A 27,145-nucleotide genomic window follows, 5' to 3' on the forward strand; every position below is an offset into this window, starting at 1 on the left:
ATTTTTTTAAAAGATTCGTTTGTGAAAGAAAGAGATTGAGGGCATGAGCAGAGGGAGCGGCAGACAGAGAGGGAGAAGCAGACTTGCTGCTGAGCTGGGAGCCCAACACAGGACCCTGAGATCATGACCTGAGCTGAAATTAAAAAAGTAATGACATACTCTATGATGGCCAATTGAAAATAATAAAAAATTATTGACAACAAAAGGGGGTTGGATAACCAACTGAGCCACACAGGTGCCCCTATTTATGAAAATATTAAAAAGCCAACAATGTTATTCTCTCACCAACTTTAACTGTACTCTTTAAAAGAAATAGCATCTATTTGCTATTGCCGTTATTTCTAAGAAACCTAAGTATATTTTAAAAACACAAGTAATTCTCTAGTCTAAAATTTCAACTCCAAAAGCAAAGATGGAATTGAGGAAATGTACTCTTATGCAAACAACTGCCCATTTATCACCATTTGGGGAAAATGGGAGTGTGTTGTCTTTAGTGGTACACCCATAATGCACATGCTTGACTCATATACAAATGGCTAAAATGGAAAAGGTCAAGCTTTGAAAATTGTTCCTAGAAAATGGATTCATCTAGGCAAATTCGTATGTGAGTCACTATAGAGTTTGTATAATGTAAGATTGAATATGAACATAAGACTGCTTTTTCCACTTCTGTCCAGAGAGGGTTTCAGTGCATGTTTTCTTTAGAACATTCTCAGAAGGAACTGAAATACAAAGCTATAGAAAGCAAGAGTATTTCTATATATAACACAGAGTATAGTTAAAATCATCATACCAGCTCTTTTAAAATCTCATTGTTGTGAGTAGCTTTCCCTAATTCTTCCATCATCAATTCTTGTTTGGGTTTTTCAGTACTTCTCCTACAAGGCAAATTTTCCTCATGTGACTTTTGAATGGTAAGTTCCTGGGCTAACTGATGAGATGTATTTATGATCACATTGTCTTTAGCTCTTACAGTGTAGGTTTCCTTGGGATTTGCTCTTTTTTGGCAGAGCTGGAGGTGAAAAGCATCTTGGAAAGCACGGTGAAAATTCTCATTGAAGAAACCATAAATGATGGGATTGACACTGCTGTTGCAAAAGGCCAGCCAGTGTGCAAAAGGGTAGATGTAGATGTTGATGACTCGCAGCTCATTTGGAGACAGGTCAGCGTAGTCTGAGAGCAGCATCAGTGTCCAAAGAGGCAACCAGGAGAGAATAAAAAGCAGGGCTACGATCAGGAGCATCTTAATGACCTTCTGCTTCTTCTTGGACACCGTGTGCCATTGTTCCTGCTTCTGCTTGCCTGTGTGGGGTACTGTCATCTTGAAGAGTGAAATTCCAATCCTTCCATACATGATGACAATGAGGGACAGGGGAACCAGGTAGATATTGGCAAATAGCACAGTGGTATAGATCTTCCTCATTTCCTGATTTGGCCAGTCTTCCCGGCACCAGTAGACTGGACTGGTTTTATTCTGGGAGTTGAGTCTCACTTGGTAATATTTTTCTTCTTCTACATGTAACATTATTGCAGATGGGGACATAATGGCAATGGCCAGGACCCAAATGACCACAATAATCACAAATGCTGCCTTGATTGTGAGTTTTGGTTTAAAAGGGTAGACAATACACTGGAACCTGCAATTAAAAGCAAGTATCAGCAGAATATTGCCTTATAACTTCTGACCAAGTTGTGAATTAAATTTAATTCTCCCATTCATGTTCCCCTCAAAAAATGAAGTTACCATTAGAAACAGAGGGGCATGCATTGGTGTTTTTGTGACAGATATAAATTTCATTTCAAAATATGAATAAGCTGAGTATCAGACACTATATTAGTCACTATTAATAATAAAAGTGACCACTGTTAACTAGCAGATATTGAACATGAATACTTAGTATTCTGTTCCAGACCCTTTCTCCCTGGTTTGCATTGTCTCTTTAAACTTCCCCACTTAAAAAATAGCAAAATAGGTCTAGAAAAAATTTTTAAAAAGTCTCGTCCACAGCTACACATAATTTTAACACAGGTAGTTTGGCTCCAGAGCCCATTGTTAAACTCTCCCTCATGACCTTCTGTGGCCCCTTCCCATGTCATCTCTGTGCTTGGCCAATTGAACATTAGCAGGCATGACATAAATAGAAGCTTGAGTGATGACACAGAGGCACCCAACCAAACCATAGATTCGTTTAAGCATTTTTGTTTCAAGCCACTAAGTGTTTTGGTGGCTTGAGTCACAGCTATAACAAATAGTCTGAGAGTTTCCATTACTAGTTTTATTACATGCCTTCCAGATGTTGTATGTCCTCTGGTGAGCATGGAAATTCAATCTCAGTGCAGAGCATAACCCTGATTGCATTTAACTGCAATTTTGGCATTGTGAGTCTTGGTGTTATTATTCATACTCACTATGATAATTATAATAATTATAGTCATATCACATACAACTATATAATATTATATTTTTCAAAGTACTATCACCTGTTTAATCTTTGGTTTTGTAATGACTCTGTAAAGTGGAAATATGAAAATTATGACTTTCCAGATCTTCAGGTAAGAAAACTTAAAAGCTTTTAATGACTCCGCAGCAGCTCCATATTAATTTATCTCACATAGCTTCATATACTAATTAACTTGAACATTGATTGCTTTGTTGTCCTTTATTGCAGCATATGTAAGGTCTGCTGTCTTAACTTCCAAGTTCTCTTTTAATTTTCTAATTAAAGAGTCTCCCCATCTACTCATCATTAAATTATGGGTAACTTCATAGGCACAATTCTAGGTATCTTGTTCTTTTTGTAAACCAACTGTTGGGGCTTCAATCTTTTTTCATTCATTCAACAAATTGTGTGTGTGTGTGTGTGTGTGTGTGTGTTCAGAGAGACAAAGATGAACATGATAGAAAATGCTCTCTGCCAAGAAACAGTTAAGGAAAATATTGTTTAATTATGCTAAAATCATGCTGGAATTTAGACTTGGCCACTGCATTAGTCAGGGTTCTCTAGGGATACAGAGCCAACAGTATGTATCAATATATGGAAAGATACTTATTTTGCGGGATTGGCTCATGCAATTTTGGAAGTTGAGAGTCCCAAGATCTGCAGTTGGCAAAATGGGGACACGGGAGAGCCAACAGGGCTTCCAGTTCAAATCTGAAGGCCTGAGAACAGGAACAGCCACTGATACCAGTTCCAGTCTAAAAGCTATCCGACTCATACCCCAGAAGATCTAAGGTTGTAGTTTGAGGACAGAAAAAAAAAAACAAAAACTGATGTCTCAGCTCAAAAACTCGGACAGGAGCAATACTTTCTCACTTGCAGGAAGGTTGGCCTTTTTGTTCATATTTGGGCCTTCAATTTCCCAGATGAGCGCAGGCAATCTTTTACTCAGCCTATGGATTCAAATCTCACCAAACACCCAGGATAACGTTTGACCAAATATCTGGGCATCCCGTGGCACGGTGAAGTTCACATATAAAATTAATCATCATACCACTTAGGAAAAGAAAAAAGTCTCAGTTTTCTCTCTCAAGCAATGGGGGATGGTGCCTTGTTCAGGACCAGTGAGCACTCAGAACTGATGGGATTTGAAGAGTGACTAGAAAGAAGTTGGAGAGAGAAGGAAAGTTCAAGAATAAATCCCAAGATTTTCATTTAGATTGGATGTGTGAGCCTGCCATTCCTTGGCTTGGAAAGATGAGAAAAGGAGCTTTTTGTTAAGGGTGTGTGTGTGCGTGTGTGTGTGTGTGTGTAGGACTGGTAAGGAAGAAAGTTCAATTCTGGGTCTGTTTATTTTGAGGTGGTGATTGTCGGATGTAAGATGAAGTTAATCTGGAGAAATAGGTTTGGGAGATTTTTTTTTTTTTTTTTTTTTTTTTTTTTGTAGTTTGGCTTCCTCCACGAGCTGACCCTGAGAAATGTGTTTCGGTGCCAGTAGTTCAGATAGAGATGAAGGTGTGGTGGTTTTAAAACAGGTCTAAATTCTTGAACTTGCCCTTCAACATCCATTGAATGGCCTTTGTGACTCACTTATAAGGAACAGGATGCACCAGGGATACTATGTGACTTTCACGGGCACACTCTCTTAGGATACCCATGCCTTGGACAGACATGAGAAGCTCAGCTACCTTGAAGCTGCCATGCTGCAGAGCCCATGCAGGGCCTGAGAAGCCCTAGTTCTCGTTCCTAGATGTTCAAGTCTTCCCAGTCTGGGCACCAACGTTAGGAAAAGGCTTCATTCTTGGTCTTAGAACTCCCTCTCCGATGCCAAGTGGAGCAGAAACAAGGTATGTGTTTCCAATCAGTGAAGCTTCCCTCGTCATAGATTCGTCATAGATTGGAGCATCATGAGCCACTAAGTGGTTTGTTTTGGGAGCTGACTTGTTACACTGCAACAGAAAACTGAAACTCTAGAGAAATGATACATGGTTGGGAAGGCAGAGAGCAAAGGGTGTGTCACAGCAGGTGACCATAGTTTCACCACTTTTTAAAAGACCTAAAACAGGGGCACTTGGGTGGCTCAGTGGGTTAAGCCTCTGCCTTCAGCTCAGGTCATGATCCCAGGGTCCTAGGATCGAGCCCTGCATCAGGCTCTCTGCTCAGCAGGGAGCCTGCTTCCCTTACCTCTCTCTCTGCCTGCCTCTCTGCCTACTTGTGATCTCTGTCTGTCAAATAAATAAATAAAATCTTAAAAAAAAAAAAAGACCTAAAACATGACAGAGATGATTTTTTTTCGTAGATCTATTCAATTCTAATCTACTATTACACTTTCCTCAGAAATCTAAAGTTGTTATATATCATTCCTGTCAATGTTTTTATGCTTTGACAGTATTAGCCTGCATTTATAACATTTTAATTTCTATATTATGGCACCATATTACATGCATCATTGCATAGCTTTGAGATTGTATGCTTCTGAAATTTATGCATTTTGAAATACATGGACCTAGTTAATTGATTTTACCTTATACACTATCATCCCTTGAATAAACATAGCACAATATGCTTATTGTTTTAACCTTTTTAAAATGATATCTCTGCTTAGGAGACATTGTAGAAACAGTGAAAGAGAAACTTAGGGATATATAATACTAAATCTGATAAGCTCAAGATACAATAGAAAATACAAAGGATATTTCTTTTATTCACTGTAGGGGTAACAAAAATAATTGTAAAATTAAGGTTTAGTATTATATTCACAACAAAATAATTTAGTAGTAACATTATTTACTAGTATAAAATAAGTATTAGTATAAATTAGTACACCAAAAAATGATTTAGCAAAATAGCAATAGAATGTAGTAAATTTGGAAATAATTAGCTCCCAAATTTTAATATAAAAAGATACCTTTGGCATGCACTTGTTAGCATATATTGCAAATTCTGTTCTCTTTCAATGGAAACCAAAAATCTAGATCTATAATATGGGTTCTTAGAAATAGGTTAATATTGAAAACACAATCTACCAAGTTGGTTTTTGATGTCAACAATTCTAGAGCATTTTGTTTTTTGGGGCGTTATTCAGTTTTTCTCCCAAATATCTCTTAATTGCCATTGCCACTGCCTTACATCCTCTCCAACCTAAGTTGTTACAAAAGTTTAACTGTTCTTCCTTTCTCCAGTCTTATACAACACCAAGCCCTTTCTGTTTTCCTAAAATGAAAGTCCAGTAATTACTCCCCCATATAAAAGACTTCAGTAGTTCCCGGTTGTCTTCAGAACAAATGGAAGACACGCCCATAGAAAACCCACTTGCCTCTTTCTGTGGAAGAAATGGTCACACCTAATGTGCCATTCCACCTTCCCATGGTCTAGCTGGCCTGCCTCTCTGTGTTTCTCTTGATAAGTATCTTCCATTTCAAGTCCATATAGATATCTATATATAACCCTGTCTTAAGAGATGCTCTTTCCTCTATTTCTTCCCAAAGTTAGTTTCTAAATCTTGAGCAATCAGTTATGACCTCTTCTGTGAACTTGACAGTCCTGGTCCTGAGAGGTGACTTGATCACTCTCTGCTTTGTACAGTTTGTTATAGTAGAGAGTGTTATTGGTAAGTATTTGTTAACATATCTCTCTGCCTCTAAGAGTCAGGGTTTTAAACCTGATTGGATGGTAGTTGGAACTAATTAGGTTCAAATGAGATCAAGAGGGTGGTGTCCTCATGATAGGATTAGTGACCTTTTAAAAAGAGGAGAATAGAGCTGCTGGTTCCTTGGAGAAGATGCCCCTCAGCAAAGCAGGAAAAGTTCTCTCACCAGACACAGAAGCTACTGGCATCCTGACCTTGGCCCTAGCCTCCAGAACTGTGAAAAATAAATTTCTGTTGTTTCAGACATGCAGTTGATGGTATCTTATTATAACAGCCCCAAATAAGACACGTGTTATCCCTAATTATTTAATTTTAAAAACGGAAACTTTAGTAGTTTTATTTTATTACTGAACCTTTAGCAGATATACGCTGTGCTCTTAAAAGAGTGGATATTACAGATAAAATTTGGGGCATATTTGGCAAATATGGTAGATTATACGTTTTCCACCAGATTCCGATTTTGGTGCTGACTTACCTATCCACAGCTATGGCAACTAAAGTAAAGACTGAAGCTGCAACTGATATTCCTTGGATGAATCCACTGATCTTGCACATTGCACTTCCAAAGGGCCATCCTGAAAGGAATAAGAAACAGTCTTTGAATAGATCATATATATATATTCTTTTTACTCTCACCAAAAATACGAACAGAAATGCATGAAATCAAGACTGATGCAACTATTTCCTAAATGACATCCAGGGAACAATCATTGTTTTCCATTATTTTCATTAATATCTCCAGAGCTCTATTTTTAGTATACTACTAATAATGTCGAAACATAATGCAGTAGTTACAACATTCTAGGCATTGTAGTAAGTGCTTAGAATCTATTAACTTAGCTAATTCCCCAAACAGGCTTTGAAGGCTTATTCTCCTCCTCATGATATAGATTAGGTAATAAATACACAAATATCACGTGCCTTCCCATAGCTACTTAGCAACATATTTAGGATTTCAACCCCAGCTGTATGGTTCTAGAGCCTAAACCATTAACCCTTATGCAATAAAGCCCTTTAAATGAATAAGACAGGAAGTATATTGGTTTTATAATTTGGAAATAGACCCCATAAATTATGAGGAATAAGAGGTACATGTAGAATAAATAAGATTAGTATTTATTCATATATTATGTAATGAGACAATTTAAATTGTTATAGAGTAAGTATTTAAGTATTTGTGTCCCCCCCATTTAAATTCATATATTGAAGCCTTAAGCCCTAATGTATTTAGAGGAGGGGCCTCTGGAAAGTAAGTAACTACATTGAGATAATGCCACAGGAGTGGTGCCCACATGATAGGATTGCTGCCATTAGAAGAAGAAAGAGAGTTTTCCTTTCCATGAACATGTACTGAGGAAAGTCTGTGTGAGCACACAGCAAGAATGTGGCTGTCTACAAACCAAAAATAGGACCCTCATCAAGAACCTGACCATGCTATCACCCTGATCTTAAACTTCTAGCCTCTGAAACAGTGAGAAGATAAATGTCTTATTGTTTAAGCCACCTAGTCTGTGGTATTTTTTTAATAGCAGCCTGAGCTAATGAAGACATCTTTTGAGAATAAAGAGCACTTTGCATGGACAAAATCAGTCTATTTGAATTACTTTCTAACCTCATTTACTAGAATGTTTATAAAAGAAATATAACAGGTTGATATAACCACCCATCTACTATTATAGGAAAGTAATATTCTTCCACTAGTAACTGTTCTAGTTTCCCAAAATATAAATTTTAAAAATCTGAGAAATATACAACATTCATTTTTAAAAAAGATTGTACAACTTATTTTTAAAATTTTTTACTTAATTTTAAATATTCCCCAAATCGAATCCAAGTATATCTAAGAAAAACTACTTGTCATCTATCCAGACCATCTTAAAATAGATGCTTGAGTGACTCTGAGTAGAAACCAAGAGAGAGCATGTTTCTCCAGGCCTAGAATTATTTGGCTGTTATAATATTAAACAAAAAGAGTGTGAATGGCCTTTGGTCAAAAATAAAGAATAAGCACATGATTTATCTCACCTCCCTCACTAAATTCCATTAAAATGAAAGCACTAGGGAAAAGAAAACTCAAATAGAAAGAATGTGAAGCTGGGAAAATAACACAATTGGCTGAGTTATGCATAAATGTAACCAGATGCCCCTTGCTTCTCCCCTGGCCGGCAGAAGGACGGAAGTTAGTATCAGGCGGAAGCAAAGCGTCTCTAGACTCTCTCTCTAGGTGCAGGTGGGCTGGGTACAGCAATGATGCCCAAGGATTAAGTAAAAATATTCTCCATCCTATACTGTTGTCCAGAGACCCCCTGGGCTCTGGAATGTAGCAGTCGGTGTTAGGATTCCTATGGCAATAGATCAGAGAATTTCTTTCTGGGGAATGTAATCCTTTCAAGAAGACTGTTGTGCAGATTTTGACAGTCGTGGATTTGCCAGTGAATGGCCCAAACTAATGAAGTTGAGAGTGCGCCTGACCTCGAACTTAAGGCACAGAGAGGTCCAAGTCAGTCACATTGTGTCTCACTTTGAAACACAAGCAGCTAAGTAGAAACTGACATAAGGGAAACCTCAAATATAAAAGTGACTATAACAAAAAGGAAAAAAGAAACTTAAGAGAAAACCAATATAAATCAAATAGAGGAAAATAGCCAGACATATCAAGAAAAAAGGAGACAGGACACAAATAAAATTATAAATGAGAAAAACAACAACAACCAACACCACAGAAATATAAAATAGTTATGAGAATATACAACCTAGAAGAGATGGATAAATTCTTAGAAACATATAACCTACCAAAACTGAAACAGGAAGCAATAGAAAAGTTGAACAGACCAATTACCAACAAAGAAATTGTATCGGTAATGACAAAACTCCCAACAAAAGCTCCTGGACCAGATGGCTACAAGGTGAATTCTACCAAGCCTTTAAAGTAGAGTTAATACGTATTCTCTTCAAACTATTTCAAAAAAATAGAAAAGGAAGGAACATTTCCAAGCTTACTATCTGGGGCCAGCATTACCCTAATACCAAAACCTAATAAAGACACCATAAAAAAGAGAACTATAAGTCATTATCTCTGAAGAGCAGAGATGCAGAAATCGTCAACAAAATCCTAGCAAACTGAATCCAATAATACATTAAAAAAATCATTCACCACAACCAGGTGGGGTTTATTCATGGTTTGCAAGAGTGGTTCAATATTCACAAATCAATCAACATGATATATCAATAAGAGAAAGGATAACAACTATACAATCATTTCAATAGGGGCAGAAAAAGCATTTGACAAGATTCAACATCCATTCACAATAAAAGCCTTCAGCAAAGTAGGTTTAGAGGGAACATACCCCAATATAATAAAGGCTAAATACGAAAAGCCCACAGCTAACATCATCCTTAATGAGGAAAAACTAAGAGCTTTTCTCCTAAGATCAGGAATAGGGAAGGATGTCCACTCTCACCACTTTTATTCCACATAGTACCATAAGTCTTAGTCACAGAAATCAAGCAAGAAAAAGAAATAAAAGGCATCAAAATCAGTAAGGAAGAAGTAAAACTTTCACTGTTTGCAGATGACCTGATAATCCATACTGAAAATCTGAAAAGACTGCCAAAAAACTGCTAGAACTGATACACGAATTCAGTAAAGGACACAAAATTAGTGTACAGAAATCTGTTGCATTTCTATATGCTAGTCATGAAGCAGCAGAAAGAGAAATTAACAATCCCATTTAAAATTGCACCACAAATAAGATACTTAGGAAGAAACCTAATCAGAGGTAAAAGACCTGTACTCTGAAAACCATAAAACACTGATGAAAGATGACATAAAGAAATGGAAAAAGTTCTATGCTTATGGATTAGAAAAACGAATATTGGTAAAATGTTTATATTCCCAATGCCTATTGAAATACAAACAGCATTTTTCACAGAACTAGAACAAACAATCCTAAAATTTATATGCAACCACAAAAGACCCCAAATAACGAAAATGAAAATCTTTTTCTTTTTCTTGAAAAAGAAAAGCAAAGCTGGAGGCATCAGAATCCCAGACTTTAAGTTATATTACAAAGCTGTAGTAATCAAAACAGTATTGTATTAGCAAAAAAACAGATACATAGATCAATGGAACAAAATAGAAAACCCAGAAATAAACCCACAAGTATATTGACAGTTAATCTTCCACAAATCAAGAAAGAATAATGAATGGAAAAAGATTGTCTCTTCAACAAATAGTGTTGGAAAAACTGGGCCACCTTCTTATACCACAGAAAAAAGCTTACTGGATTAAAGACTTGAAACCATAAAAATCCCAGAGGAGAACACAGAAAGTAACTTCTCTGACATCGTAACCTTTTTCTTGATATGTCTCCAGAGGCAAAGGAAACAAACAAAAAATATTGTGACTTTATCAAAATAAAAGAGCTTTGGCACAGCAAAGGAAGTCAACGAATCTAAAAGGCAACCTATGTGATTGAAGAAGATATATAAAGAACTTAACAAAGTATTTAAGAACTTAAACAACTCAGCACCCCAAAATCAAATAACCCCATTAAAAAATGGGCAGATGACACGAGCAGACATTTCTCCAATGACAATGTACAGGTGGCCAATAGACACATGAAAAGATGTTCAGCAGCACTTAGCATCAGGGAAACAGCCAAGTTTCCCATTGATTGATGAATGGATAAAGAAGATGTGTGTGTGTGTGTGTGTGTGTGTGTATGCAATGAGGTATACACATATATATGCAATGTGGTATATACATATATGTGGTATATATATGCATTGTGATATATATATGCAATGTGGTATATATGGATCTGCAAAATGTGTGTATGTGTGTGTGTATATATATATATATATATATGCACACACATACGCAATGTGGTATGTGTGTATATATGTAAAGTGGTGTGTATATATATAGCTTTATATATATATGCACATATATATGCGTGCAACCCCCCCACATATATACATGCAATGGAATATTATTCAGCCACAAGAAAGAATGAAATCTTGCAGTTTGCAACTACATGGGTGGACCTACAGAGTATAATGCTAAGCAAAATAAGCCTATCAGAGAAAGATAAATACCATATGATTTCAGAATTTAAGAAACAAAACAAACCAGAATTTAAGAAACAAAACAAACCAGCTTAGGGAAAAGACAAACTGAGAAACAGGGTCTAACTATAGAGAATAAACTGATGGTCATCAAAGAGGAGGTGGGTGGGGGGATGGGTTCAGCAGGTGATGGGGATGGGATGCAGGTGTTGGGGATTAAGCAGGTGATGAGGATTAAGGCATGTACTTGTCAGGAGGAGCACCAGGTGGTGTGTATAATTTTTGAATCCTTATCTTGTACACCTGAAAGTCATATAAAACAACTAAGTGGGATTAAAATAAAAACATAAAAAATAAACCTCAGAGACAACACATTTCATCGATGAAATGTGCCTGAAAGTATAAGAAACATGCAGAAAATGAAAATAGCTCAAAGAATTTAAACATGACAACATAGAACTCAATATAATGTCTACAAGACAAAATTGAGAAAATCTTTGAAAATGGAACAATTAAGAAGAGAGAGTGAAAAAGGTTTTTTAAAGAAATGTCAACACAGAACCTCCAATATCTAATAGGAATTGAGAAAGGTAAGGTGTCATTAGGGTCTCAGTGAAGGGACATCCCAGAGCAGTAGCCGCTGAGCTCCATGCCTGAAGGGTAAGATGTCTGAATAGAACACAAAGGTGGAGAGCAGCAGGGGGCGGCTCTCCAGGAAAAAAGATGCAATTCACAGGTTGCCTGATACATTTGAAGGTGTTTACAAGATATTAACACTCCTGGAAGAGAATTTGAGGATATGTGACTCATAGGTACATACCCCAAACTAAGCAAATCAAAATACGATTAAATCCAAGAAAACATTTTATAAGATAGATACTGATATCCTAGCACTCGGCATGCCTCAGCAGGGCTAAGATACATGTAACGATAGGAATGTACTCTCTGCATACTGACTTAAAAAATTCTAATTACACTGGGAAAATGAGAGGAGACAGAGTGTGAATGCGTATTTGTATGTCTATATACATGTATCTGATTGCATTTGTACACGCTTCCAGCCAATCTGGCTTTCCCAACTTCGTATTCAGCAGCATCTGACAGTTTCTATGCATTTACGTTCTTTTGTTCTATGTCATTTCAGTGGAGTCTGGTGAGGGAAACTACCTCTTGTGGTAAGAGAGGATTCAGACAACTAATGTACCTCTCCTGCAACGTGAAGGTAATAATACATTATGGGAACATTATGGTTTCATTATGGAATACATTATGGAAACAAGTTGCTTAGAAATAGGAGAGTAACTACTATCCAGTATAGAGTAACTAGGGGTAAGGAAGGGTAATAATGTGTATGGAGAAGCTGAGACAATAATTTCATTATAAATACTTACAGGAGGGCGATTCTGAGAGCATGTCTTACTGGCAAAATAAGTTTCTTGAGAGTGATGACAGTAATTTAAATCAATTCTTTCACTCTTTTTGCCTCACACAATATCTTAAAATGTACCTTGTTTTAAAAATATACATTCTTGTATGTGCTATGGTGAGCGCTGGGAAGTGTGTAAACCTGTAAACCTGGTGATTCAAAGACCTGTACCCCTGGGGCTAATAATACATTATATGTTAATAAAAGATTTTTAAAAATGTACATTCTTGATAATTTATTTTTAATGCCAGACCTCACAAAATGCAGAATCGATGAGCACAGATGCTACAAGAGGCACTCTTCAACTCTCCCCAGCTCCTGCTCCAGAGAAGGGAAGAAAACAGAGATCCGAAGAGAAACCTCTTACTCTTCAGGAAACTGAAAATGCTATGAAAAGCTAAGAACTATGACAGAGCTCATGTTGCTCTAAATATTTTAGTTATGCAACTATGGTATCATTTGAATTTTTGTTTAAATATAAGTTCAATTTAATTAACATATACTGTGTTATAGCTTCAGAGGTAGATGTCGGCGACTCATCAGTGCATACAACAGCCGGTTCTTACTTCGGGTGCCTTCCTGAAGGCCCATCACCCAGTTACCCCACCCCCTCACCTACCTCCCATCGTTTTCTTTCTTCTACAGATCTGGACTATGAACATTGTGAGTTCCGTTCATTAATTAATACAACAAATACTTAGTAAGCAGGTACTATGCACCAAAATGGTTCTGGGAGCTGGAGATACACCGCACTTTCAGAGTACATGATGTAGCGCTAGAGAAGTAGTCATACAGGCCGGAGGGACTCTACAGTAGTACCCGAACCGCTACAATGTGGAGTTACTTGTGTTGCATTCGTCCCTTATCACGGATGAACTACCACTTTTTGAGAAATCATTGGGATTGCTGCTCATCTTCCCTCAAAAACTATTGGAAATCTCCCTCACTAACCACAAGAGGGCCTCAAGTCTTGCTGTGAGATTGAAGACATCGGGTCAATTGAAACCAGATTTATCAGTTTCTGAACTTTACACTGCACACTATTACCAATAATATTTCCACATTATACGCGCCCTGAACCACACCAGAAAAATTCCAAGTCTTTAGTAAAAGATGTTAGATCTCATTCTCTGACAACCTTCAGTGAGTACTCTAAAAAAAAAGTTTCTACTCTTCATCTGTCACCTGCTTTATTTTTATCCCTAATTCTTATCAATCTCTGACTACTTAACACTGTATCTATTTGTTTATTGTCTTACTCCTCCTTTAAAATGTAGACCCTAGGAGGGTATGCACTTGGAGCCTTTCTGGGAACTCCGTAAGAATTTACGAATGAACGAATGGCCCTGCCACGGGTGCAGGCTTAGGAGACAGAAATTCCCTCCTTTCATCCTCGGACCATACACAAGTCAACATACCTGCTATAATATTGTCCAGCAGCGTGATAGGCATGCAAAATATGCCAACCAGTAAATCACTTATTGCCAGGTTCAGGATAAAGAGATTAGTGACGGTGTGCATATGTTTTTTCCTCATCACAGTAAAACCAACCACTGTATTTCCCACCATGCACAGGACGAAGATGAGAAAGTAGGAAATAATGAAGATTGCTGCCACTGGAGGCTGGTGAAGATAGTAGTTCACATAGGTGATATTGATATCTGAGTATAGGGGATACTTTGTGTCATTGACACTCCAAATGTCATGCCAGTTTTCTGAAGAGTTTGAGTCCCATCTGTCACTCATGATGGACCTGAACAAAGGAGAGGTAGAAAAGAAAAAGCATAATTAGAAGCCAGTAGAACGTAAGTTATGTATGTGAGTTTAAAAGGAACACTTTTAAAGTGCAAGGGGATTTTGATGGTCCTTCTGTAATAATCCATTAATTCTGCATGGAACAGAGCTGTACATAATACAGTCAAATTATTAGGATTTTAACCAAGAGAACTTGAAATTTCCACTTTGTTTCATAAATAACAATTAGCATATTTTCTATGTCCTCAATATGCTCTGTATTTCACTTTATTATACCTCCTATCCATTTGCAAAGTTTCAAGGGAAACTCTGTAAGTGAAACCCCTTTTGAAATTCCCTTTCTCCTGTCTCTAGATATCATAACCTGTCAAAACCTACTTGTTCCCTTAAGGCTAACTTAATATATTTTTAGTTTTCCTGACAATTTAAACAAGATGAGGTGTCTCCATCTTCAAAACTGCCTTTGAAATAAGCTTTTTGTAGATTTCTTATTCTGCTTTGACTCAGTTAGTTGAATATGTCTTTTATATACACATGGAATTTCTTAAAATAAGCCCATACTTGCCTTGGCTTCACTTAACATAATTCCATTCACATAGTATGTATTCAATAAATATTTTTATTTGGAATCCACATATCTTCATGTAGACATGTCAGTCAACCGTATATGTCTGAGGTCCTCAAGAACATGCCCAGATCTGGTGATTTACTAGAAGGCTCCAGAGGATTTAGCATTTGGTGTATCCCCAGCTAATATTTATTATAGCAAAAGGATACCAAGCAAGATCAGCAAATAGCAAGGCACGTAAGATAAAATTTGCAGGAAACCAGCTTCTAAGACTCTCTCTCAGTGGAATCACATGGTGAGTTAATTCCTTCAGCAATGAGTTCGACAACATGTGTGAAGTCTTTTTTTTTTTTTTTTAAGATTTTATTTATTTATTTGACAGAGAGAGATCACAGCAGGCAGAGAGGCAGGCGGAGAGAGAGAGAGAGGAGGAAGCAGGCTCCCCGCTGAGCAGAGAGCCCGATATGGGACTCGATCCCAGGACCCTGAGATCATGACCTGAGCCGAAGGCAGCGGCTTAACCCACTGAGCCAATCAGGCGCCCCTGTGTGAAGTCTTGTCTACCAGGGAAGCTCATTAGAAACTCAGTGCCCTAGGTTTTTAATTAGAGAACAGTCACATGGTACATTCCTCTTAGCGGAATCAAAATTTCACACTCCCTGATGGAAAGCAGGTGTACAGAAAAAAATGATGTTATTTGTACAGATTAGGTATAATGAACACTCTCACCATTTATGGTCACTTTATAGCAATATAAGGAATTGTATTTGACTTAAGTTCCCAGACTCTAACCAAGGGCAGACCTTGTGAGCAGTCCTTTCTAAAGATAGCAGGTTCCGGCCTGCTTGTTAATTCATTTCTGCATACCTCATTATCACTATGTTTTCCAGTGTTTCAAGTGCATACTTTATTATTTTAGGGGAGTATGTTTATTCTTATAAATACTGCATAAAGATTAAGGTTCACAGTATTCATTTCAGATACTTAACTTTGGATAGTTTTTTCTATTTTAGGAACAGTAAAGAGTAAGTAAGTTACTATAAGACAAGTATATAAATACAAAACAAGCCAATAAAAACATTTCTCTCCAATATTTTGCCATTTTATTTCTTCCCTTTTCTTTAATTTTTAAAGCTCATCTCTGCTTTTCAATATTTAATGTCCCTAAGCCCGAATAAAAATGAAAAATGAAAAGAAAGTGACTGTGGGGGTGAGGGCTTGGAGAGAGAAAGAGAATGGAATTTGAGTAAGCAAGATTTCACTATTCCTATTATTGGCTTCAAAACTCTATGTGGCAAGATAGCAACATGCAGTACAGAGGAGTAGCAGAAGGACATGTAATATTTAAGTGTTCTTTCCTCCTGACACATAATTGTAAGAATTTTGTATATGAGGTTGGAGTTTTAGCTATTAGATTAACCTATAATGGGAGATAGGATAGTATCACTCACAGTACCATGGTAATGAGGCAGAGAAAAGCCAGCTTCTGACTGATCCTGGGAAGACCCCCTTATCTCAATTTAATATACCAAGGAAAATTGCTCTTTGGTATTCTTGCATCTGGCATCTTTTCCACTGGGCACTTAAAAGTTCTATACATTTGATTAAAAAGCTTTAAATAAAATCTTCCTTCAATTAAATACCTTTCCTGTTTCCAGATTTTCTTTTTATAATCTGGAAAAAATGTGTTATCATATCATTATCTGAATTCGATCATACAGAATAAAACCAGATGACATAGCTTAAGTTCTTTTTTTAAAATTTATTTTTTCAGTGTTCCAAAATTCATTATTTATGCACCATACCTACTGCTCCATGCAATATGTACCCTCCATAACAAAGCTTAAATTCACAATCATAGTAAGTCATACACTGGGTAACAACAGTATCAATTTACCTAAAATAAATATGTCTCCCAAATTCAACTAAGAAAGAGTCCATAAATACTCTAACCTATGAAGTTTAAATGCACTGTTTCATACATATCATCTAAAGAATCCGTCCTCTGAAAGAAGAGTCTATATTCTTCATTCCTGTATCAAATACTCATAAAAATGGCCAAGACTCTAAGAAACTGTCACCAGTCATGAGCTACCCAGACTGCCAGACACACACAAAGGAACTGTGGCCACCGCTCCCCATTGTGGTCATCTATCTCTCCTTGGGCTTTGCCCTGTTGCCTCTATTACTAGGGTGTGTATTATTAATTTAACTGAGTTCTTCATTTTTTCCTTTTCTTCCCCCCATGTAGGATTCAAGCATGGGAGGTTGGCAGTATTTACTTCCATCTATTTGGATGATCTAAACTACACTCTGATAATTATCACCAGAAGGTATTACAGTTACTAATTGATAACAACTTAAATCGCTAAAATAATTGAAAAGGAGAGAGAAGGAAAATGGGAAGGACAGACATGTTATAAATGCACAAGCTCAGTCTGGGGGTGAATCACTGGCAATCATTATGAGATCTTAATAATGCCTAATATTTAAATTTTCAAAGCACTTTCAAATGTATCACCATGGGGACACCTGAGTGGCTCAGTGGTTAAGCCTCTGCCTTCGACTCAGGTCTTGATCTCAGGGTCCTGGGATTGAGTCCCGCATCAGTCTCTCTGCTCAGCAGGGAGTCTGCTTCCTTCTCTCTCTCTGCCTGCCTCTCTGCCTATTTGTGATCTCTCTGTCAAATAAATACAATCTTTAAAGAAAAAAAAGTATCACCATGGACATCAGCATCATGGAAGCAAAAGACATCCCTCCTCTTTGCACACCCTTTTAACAACTAAATTCAGCACTGGCTTGTGAACAAAAGTGCGTCTGTGGGAGCTATGGGATCCAGCACCAAAGGCCAAAACTGTAGAGAAGGTGTCTCACCCACCTGTGCACTGAGTAAGAGTCAGACACAGTCAAACCGACCTCATATGGCTGTGGAACCAGCAGGAGACCATGGGCTGGCCCCAGTCCCTTCCACTACCTTGGGATAAAGCCTAACAGGGCTGAATTGGGAGGATGAATGAGTCTTGTAGAAGTCCAGGTTTCCTGAGGAGAGACTCCAGCACCCTCCTGGAGCAAAACAAACAAAAACCAGAAACAAGTCTCGAAGCATCGGAGAAGGGAGGAGGAACTTTGCCAGTGCCACTCTCTCGGATCTGGTCCTGATCAATAGCCAAGATTGGGAGCAAAATCAGTGGACTTCTTTTCACTGGAAAAAAAATGAAAAACAAACAAAAAACTGGGTTCCCATTAATCTATAATCTGAAAAGAAGGAACACACGGCCCTGAATGACACTGTAAGTTTTACTAATGCATGGTGTGCTGAATGTTGCATAAATCTCTGCCACAGCTAAATCATGTATTAGATGGTCTGTAATTTCATTGGTAAAATTGAATAAAAACCAGACTTCTGCAAATGATGCTCCCTAGGATAAGGTAATACATTAGAAAGCTGAGCTGAACCTGACTGATAGAAAACACGTTAAAATGGGTTATCCAGGGGAGGAAGAAAATTGGCCTTTAGAAACATCGCACATCCAATTAAATGTCTCCATCAAATCACACAAAAAGTTTCAAATAACTGCACAACCAAAGATGAATGGAAAATGATATCAAGATAAAATATTATAAAATAATATCAAGATAGAGACACAGTCATTATGAACATGTTTTATTCCTACTCTTCACTGGGCCTTCCAATCAAGTCTTGGTGTTCATCAAGGCAGTAGAGACATATTCCTTATTGCAAATATTAAAGAAAATGGAGTAAGACATATAATAACAATGAGAAATGTGTGGCAAAGAAATGGGTCAGAAACAAATGATGGAAGATGTTAAAGCAGCGAGGACACAATCCAAGCCCGCAGACGTTGGGAGAATGCCTCCGGGGAAAGAAAGGAGGACTGATGATTCAGACTAATGTTCTCTGGACATAATAACTGTCGCTCAAAGTAGGGTCATGATATTTGCTCAGACTTTTATCTTTGAGTATTAGCTTTGAGTATTTTGATATCTAGTCTGTGCTGAGCATTTTATGAATTGCTTTATATGTGTTGACCCCTTTAATCTTCCAGTACAAAGTAGCTACTAAATTTAGTATATAAAGAATTTAGTATATAAATTTAGTATTAAAGAATTTAGTATATAAAGAATTTATATATAGCAATACAGAAATTATTACAATTTAGTATATAAAGACCTAAATTTAGTATATAAAGAAGTAAGACAGGGGACTTTAAGAAATCTGATATGGGTTTCGCAGCTAATACCTGGAAGAGTTAGGAAACCTAGAAAGAGGGTCTCCTAAGAATATGAAAGGAAGCAACACAGCTATGGCAATGTAAAAGCACCATATTCCTATTCTGTTGATCCTTTAGTTTTTTTTAAATTTTTATTTATTTTTTATTTTTTATTTTTTTATAAACATGTATTTTTTATCCCCAGGGGTACAGGTCTGTGAATCACCAGGTTTACACACTTCACAGCACTCACCAAAGAACATATCCTCCCCAATGTCCATAACCCCACCCCCCTTCTCCCAACCCCCCTCCCCCCACCAACCCTCAGTTTGTTTTGTGAGATTAAGAGTTACTTATGGTTTGTCTCCCTCCCAATCCCATCTTGTTTCATTGATTCTTCTCCTACCCACTTAAGCCCCCATGTTGCATCACCACTTCCTCATATCAGGGAGATCATATGATAGTTGTCTTTCTCTGCTTGACTTATTTCGCTAAGCATGATACGCTCTAGTTCCATTCATGTTGTCGCAAATGGCAAGATTTCATTTCTTTTGATGGCTGCATAGTATTCCATTGTGTATATATATACCACATCTTCTCTATCCATTCATCTGTTGATGGACATCTAGGTTCTTTCCATAGTTTGGCTATTGTGGACATTGCTGCTATAAACATTCGGGTGCACGTGCCCCTTTGGATCACTACGTTTGTATCTTTAGGGTAAATATCCAGTAGTGCAATTGCTGGGTCATAGGGCAGTTCTATTTTCAACATTTTGAGGAACCTCCATGCTGTTTTCCAGAGTGGCTGCACCAGCTTGCATTCCCACCACAGCAACCATAGCTGTGTTGCTTCCTTTCATATTCTTAGGAGACCCTCTTTCTAGGTTCCCCTTTCTCCGCATCCTCGCCAAAGGCAAGGGAAGCAAGGGCAAAAATGAACTATTGGGATTTCATCAAGATCAAAAGCTTTTGCACAGCAAAGGAAACAGTTCACAAAATCAAAAGACAACTGACAGAATGGGAGAAGATATTTGCAGACGACATATCAGATAAAGGACTAGTGTCCAAAATCTATAAAGAACTTAGCAAACTCAACACCCAAAAAACAAATAATCCAATCAAGAAATGGGCAGAGGACATGAACAGACATTTCTGCAAAGAAGACATCCAGATGGCCAACAGACACATGAAAAAGTGCTCCATATCACTCGGCATCAGGGAAATACAAATCAAAACCACAATGAGATATCACCTCACACCAGTCAGAATGGCTAAAATCAACAAGTCAGGAAATGACAGATGCTGGCGAGGATCCTTTAGTTTTTTTATTTGAGGCCTATTTCTTCCTTGACTCTAGGTGAAATCTGAAAGAAATTTTACTTTCTACTCATTTTTCTGATCATAAAAACAGTACAGTAATATGTCCAGTCTAGTATAACAAACAAAATTTTGAATTTCCACCAAGGATGGCTCCTTGACTTTTCTCTTTGCTAACCCGCTCTGCAGAATCTCCACCCCATCTTGTCATTCTCGGTTCCCATCCTTGCCAGAGTTGTGGGTGGACAATGTTAGGGTGGTGGACAGGGGCAAGAAAAATTCTACTTTTCTTTCCAGAATCGTTTGAGGTGTTCTCAGACTAGAAAAAATTTTAAAGCTAACCCTCACTTTTCTAGGCACAGTTCTCTTCGTGTGAGGAAATTAATCTCTGGATGGTTGCTCTTCCCTCAGCCTCAAGAAATTCAGTTGTTAATCCTGCCATAAAGCATCCTATTACCCCTCACGCAGGTGGGCCAGTCATCCTGGCCCACAGTTAACACGTACATCTCTTTTGCCCAGAAGACTCTAAGAATGTAGGCTGGCCAATGGCCACCAACTGCTCTCAGAGAAACAAGCCACTCAGCAAGCTCTGGGCACTTTGAATGTCTTGCATGTGAAGCAGAGACAAGTTCACTCTGTCCTCTGAAATATTAGGTTCATATGTTAAACTCTGCATGTCTCTGTCAGTCCCTTTTCTAAGCATGAGTTGGGGGCAAGCACCCCTACTTCTCCATCTTGTAAGTGGATGATTCCCACCTCAGCAAACCTCTCTGAATCGTCTTCTAATCTGTAATTCTTGGCCTTTTAGTCTCTTCTACTTGAGGATAAATGTTCCTTGGTGCCTTCTTTTACAAGTCTATATGGTGGTCCCACATAACTTCTTGGGGGTTTAGCTGAAAATAATTTTTTTCCTTCTTTCCTTCCTTCTTTGCTTTCTTGATTTTATTTTTAAGCAATCTCTACACCCAACGTGGGGCTCAAACTCACAACCATGAGACCAAAAGTTGTGTGCTCTATGACTGAGCCAGCCAGGTGCCCCGCAAATACTTTAATTTTAATATTCTGTTATATAATTATCAGAAGGATAAACCCTAAAGACGTGAGGATCTGGGACTATCCTAGCAAGTAGCACTCATGTTTGAAATCGGAATTGTACTAAAAAAAGTTTATATTATTTTTGTCACTTAAGGATATACTGGAAGTTTTTGTTCATATCAAAAACTCTTCCCAAGAATAAATTTTCATTGGAAATTGATCTTTTACAAGATGTACAATTTATTTGACCTTTCACCTGGTATTGGACAATTTAAAAATTTCCAAGTCTTTTCATATTAAAGTAATATTTTGATATTTTATCACTTGTTAGAATTTTCTAGAATATTCTTAGGATGGGACTAGGTAAAAATTCATGACCATTTTCCTGCTCTTGACAGATACTACTTATTGTTTGTTAAAATGCTGATCTTAATTCACATTTATCCCAGTGGTGCTTAAAAATGTTCCTTCTAATGGGGTGCCTGAGTGGCTTAATTGATTAAGTGCCTGACTCTTGATTTTCGCTCAGGTTATTATCTCAGGATTCTGAGACTGAGCCCTACATTGGGTCCTATGCTGAGTGGGGAGTCTGTTTCATTCTCTCTCTCTGCCCCTCCCTCCTGTTCACTCTCTCTAAAATAAATAAATCTTTTAAAAAAATATCCTCTGTCTTGCCCATATTAGACACTACCCCCTTTTAAATTTTGCCACTTTACTATTTTTTAAAAAATGGTTAACTTATTTAAATGTACATTAAAAAACTGTAATAAAGTTGAATTTTACTTCCAGATTTTTGGAATTTGTATTTTTTTTTAGGTGAACTGTTTGTCTTTTTTCATATTGAAATCTTCATTTTTTGGTTGTTGTTAATGGTTCATAAAAGCTTTGTTAGACATTTTGCTCTTTGTTACATATATTTCATATGCCATTTCCATCGAGCAATTTGCCACTTAAATTTTATAGTGTTTTAGGTAAAAAATATCTATATGTTTATGTAGTAAAATTTATTATACTATTTCTTTGTATTTTCTCAATTTTTTTTCTGGAAGCATATAAGTATTCACATTTTACAGTATTTAACATATGTTTTGTATTTTATAATTTCAATTATGTATCACTTCTATATTGTTCATTTTAAAAGACCTTTCAAATGGACATATCTTAAATCTGAATTTTAACTAAATTTCCTTCATGTTATAAGTTAGCATTACTCAAATACATGTGCTCCTGTGAATCCTACAGATATTTAGGATTTGTTTTATTTCTGAACACCTAAATTTACTTGTCAAAGTATATATGTTATGTTGAAAATTAAGCAGAAGTTTTTCAGATATATCAGTTATATATCCCTTACAATATTAAATATAAATCATACCACTTAATTGTCAGGATTTCATACACTTTTAAAATCTGACCAAAACTGCCATTGTACTACAGTTGTTTATAATTCTTTCTTATATATGTTTCTATACTTGATCCTTAAATATTTGGACTACAGAAAGATAACAAATTTCCTAGTTTCCTGCAGCACTTAACAATGCCCTATCAATATATATACTTTGCATATAAAACCTTCTTTAACTTGAATATCCCTTTGACATTAATAGCACATTTCTGGTTTTATGTTTGGACCCATTTTGAAGGAAGAATTGATTTCCAGGAGTTAACAATACCCATATCTTCCAGAAATGCAGTATGAGAAGAAGTACAAGTGAAGAATAAAGAGGAAAAACTTTTCTGAGTCATTCCTAATGCAAACATAACTGGTCCTAGGGATCCCTAGTCCACTTTATTTTACTCCAAGCTATATACACCTTGGGGTTATGAAGTTTGAATCTTGGTTGACTTGAGTGGAAAATAAACACAGGAGCATTCAAACTAGGTAGTTTACTGCTCTTCAGAAATGTATAAAAAATTTCATATTTTCAACCAGGATTTCACCATACATCACGTAGTAAGCATTTGTAAAGAACAAATTAGCCAGAATATATGTTGTCCCAGCAGCTTCAAGAAATTGAGGTCCTACTTTTATTCATCTTCTTTGAATCAAGATTCCATGCTCCAAAGAATATGAATAAAAGCCCAAAATAACAGACTTATTGTCAATGGGAACTTAGGCCTGGTGAGGCACCCTAAGACCTTTTATTCTCATGGTAGCTTCTTTACTTCCTATGAATCTTTTACTATCTGCAGAAATGGAGAGAATTAAATTTGGCTGAAAGCTTATGTGGCTACAGCAGAGATCCAGAAACATGACTTTGCCATTTCCTTGCTCATGGTTTTTACCATTCCAAGACCTCTTCATTATGCTAAGGAACCACAACTAAACTGCTCCTTAAAAATATTCTATCAAGAATGCTAATCCTCAAAAATATTACTACTTCTTGGGATAATCCTTAATTTTGGGTAAGTGATCAAGACATTGATATTTTTCTTAAAAAAGATAGATTATCATTCCAAATAGCCAGAGGAATGTTGAAAAAGAAAACTGGGACACCTGAGTGGCTCAGTTGGTTAAATGGCTGCCTTCAGTTCAGGTCATGATCCCAGGGTCCTAGGATTGAGTCCCATGTTAGGCTTCCTGCCCACCGGAGAGTCTGCTTCCCCCTCTCCCACTGCCTGTCTCGCTCCCTACTTATATTCTCCCTTTCTGTCAAATAAATAAATAAAATCTTTAAAAAAAAAAGAAAAAGAAAGAAAAAACCCCAAAGTTGGTGGCATCACAATTCCAGACTTCAAGCTTTCTTACAAAGCTGTAATCATCAAGACAGTATAATACTGGCACAAAAACAGACACAGAGATCAACAGAAATGGACCCTCAACTCTATGATCAACTAATCTTCAACAAAGCAGGAAAGAATGTCCAATGGAAAAAAGATAGTCTCTTCAACAAATGGTGCTGGGAAAGTTGGACAGCTACATGCAGAAGAATGAAACTAGACCATTTCCTTACACCGCACACAAAAATAGACTCAAAATGGATGAAAGACCTCAGTGTGAGAGAGGAATCCATCAAAATCCTTGAGGAGAACACAGACAGCAACTTCTTTGACCTCAGCCACAGCAACTTCTTCCTACAAACATCATCAAAGGCAAGGGAAGCAAGGGCAAAAATGAACTATTGGGATTTCATCAAGATCAAAAGCTTGTGCACAGCAAAGAAAACATCAATGAAACCAAAAGACAACTGATAGAATGGGAGAAGATATTTGCAAACGACATATCAGATAAAGGGCTAGAATCAAAAATCTATAAAGAACTTATCAAACTCAACACCCAAAGAACAAATAATCCAGTCAAGAAATGGGCAGAGGACATGAACAGACATTTCTGCAAAGAAGACATCCAAATGGCCAAAAGACACATTAAAAAGTGCTCCACATCACTCGGCATCAGGGAAATACAAATCAAAACCACAATGAGATACCACCTCATACCAGTCAGATTGGTTAAAATTAACGAGTCAGGAAATGACAGATGCTGGCAAGGATGTGGAGAAAGGGGAACCCTCCTACACTGTTGGTGGGAATGCAAGCTGGTGCAGCCGCTCTGGAAAACAGCATGGAAGTTCCTGAAAAAGTTGAAAATAGAGTTACCCTAAGACCCAGCAATTGCACTACTGGGTATTTAACCTAAAGATACAAATGCAGGGATCTGAAGGGGCACATGCATCCAAATGTTTATAGCAACAATGTTCATAATAGCCAAACTATGGAAAGGCCCATAGTTCATCTGTCCATAGACAGATGAATGGATGAAGAAGATGTGGTGTGTGTATTTGTGTGTGTGTGTGTGTGTGTGTGTGTGTGTGTGTGTGCATAATGGAAAACTATACAGCCATCAAAAGAAATGAAATCTTGCCATTTGCAATGATGTGGATGGAACTAGAAGGTATTATGCTTAGTGAAATAAGTCAATCAGAGAAAGACAATTATCATATGATCTCTCTGACATGAAGAATTTGAGAGGCAGTGTGGGAAGTTATGGGGGGCAGGGAAGGAAAACATGAATCAAGATGGGATTGGGAGGCAGACAAACCATAAGTGACACTTAACCTCAGGAAACAAACTGAGGGTTGCTGGGTGGGAAGGGGAGGGATACGGTGGCTAGGTTATGGATATTGGAGAGGGTATGTGCTATGGTGAGGCCATGAATTGTGTTAGACTGATGATTTACAGACCTGTGTCCCTGAAGCTAATAATACATTATAAGTTAATAAAAATTAAAAAAAAAATAGATCATCAAATGAACATTTGTGACATAGGGTAGTTCATGATTGAATTTAATTTCTCATATAAACTGAGATGTATTTCTTGAATGACTTTTGGAAGGCACTTTTTTCTTGATGAACTCAATAGAGATTATCAGTGGCTAAAATATTCTCTTAGTCTAATTTAGAAACAACTATATTAGCACAATTATATTTAGCACTATCACTTTTAGTGTCACTGTGTTTCCCTAAAGGCTAGGCAACTGCCCTTCTAGTATTTCTCTTTGACTACAAACAGTTCTTAGATTTTAAATTAGTAAGAAAAGGCCCTAAAATTCTTTTAGGAATCCAATCACAGGACTGGCTCGCACAACAGAGCCACTCTCAATAAATCACAGGTGTTTGCATCTTCTAAGCTGGCCTCAGCCTATAATCTCTCTTTATTCATCCATTCTGTATATTAAGTTGCCTTAGTAACTTCATAAAATACTTTATTATTTTTGTTTTGTTTTGTTTTTCCAACTTGTGTTTAGCTTTTTTCAAAGGCCTCTCACTTCTACTGAGTGAAGGCCATTCACTTATCTGGCATTCACAATCCACGTGCTGAACCCAATGGATCCCATCAGCCATGTCTCCTTCAAGTCTCCATACTCAGGTTTATCCACAAAATGACTCAAATGGTTGAGGAGAATGAGCCCCTACCTGTGGCTTTGTGGAAGTGCTAACAACCTTACTCAGGATTATCCTAGTTGGAGAATATGTTGTAGTTCTCCTCAAGAGAACAATTCACTCCAACTGATTTTTTTTTCTCCCATTGTTCCTTGAGGGTGTCTTAGTATTTCCCCCTGCTTTGTTTCTGTTCATGATTTTATGCCTTCTTTCCTCTTTACCCAGGAGCATTTCCTTTCCCCTTTATCTTCTTTAAATTCCCAAAATAAGTCTTATCTCATGTAGGAAATGACGACTAACCTAGTGTGAAATGTGTATTCGTCCCTCAAATTCCTAACTCAGTTTTATGTGTTGATTATTAATCATTGACTATCTTATGATCACTCTTGTTAGATATAACATTATGTTTTAGTATTTTAAATACTTGTGTACCTATGTCCTCTAAATGTAAATGCCTTGAAGGAAAAAAAAAATATAAATATCTGTCTCCTCCTGTGCATCTCTGTTCTACTCTAGAATTTTTTTAAATGGATTTAGTATTCAATATATATTTATTTAGCTTTTATGTTTGGAAGTTGAGGTTGCATGGGCTTAAGTATATCTTGTTCAAGAAGTAATAAGCAGAAATCAGTGAACTGCATTGTATGTGAATTATCTCAATAAATCTTAAAATAATGTGCAGAACAAAGACTTATTTTTGTGATCAGGCATTTTTAATTTTTCTTAATGGAATTTTATTATTTAATGTATAAGTAAGGGACATAACATAGATA

The 27,145-nt window shown here is 37.0% G+C and overlaps 1 protein-coding gene across 1 annotated transcript in view; it reads right to left on the reverse strand.

The window, feature by feature from the left end:
• Positions 1 to 453: 453 nt before the first annotated feature.
• The window catches only part of NPFFR2 (neuropeptide FF receptor 2), a 138,759-nt gene continuing 112,067 nt past the window's right edge, over positions 454 to 27,145 (reverse strand). The window contains exons 2-4 of the mRNA XM_059159494.1: positions 14,002 to 14,336; positions 6,563 to 6,662; positions 454 to 1,637 (exon numbers count right to left, since the gene is read on the reverse strand). Coding sequence (XP_059015477.1) covers positions 788 to 1,637; positions 6,563 to 6,662; positions 14,002 to 14,336 — 1,285 coding nt within the window. The 3' untranslated portion in view covers positions 454 to 787. The remainder of the gene's footprint in view (positions 1,638 to 6,562; positions 6,663 to 14,001; positions 14,337 to 27,145) is intronic.

This window comes from Mustela lutreola, chromosome 1 (assembly GCF_030435805.1).
Source record: "Mustela lutreola isolate mMusLut2 chromosome 1, mMusLut2.pri, whole genome shotgun sequence".
Lineage (NCBI taxonomy): Eukaryota > Metazoa > Chordata > Mammalia > Carnivora > Mustelidae > Mustela > Mustela lutreola.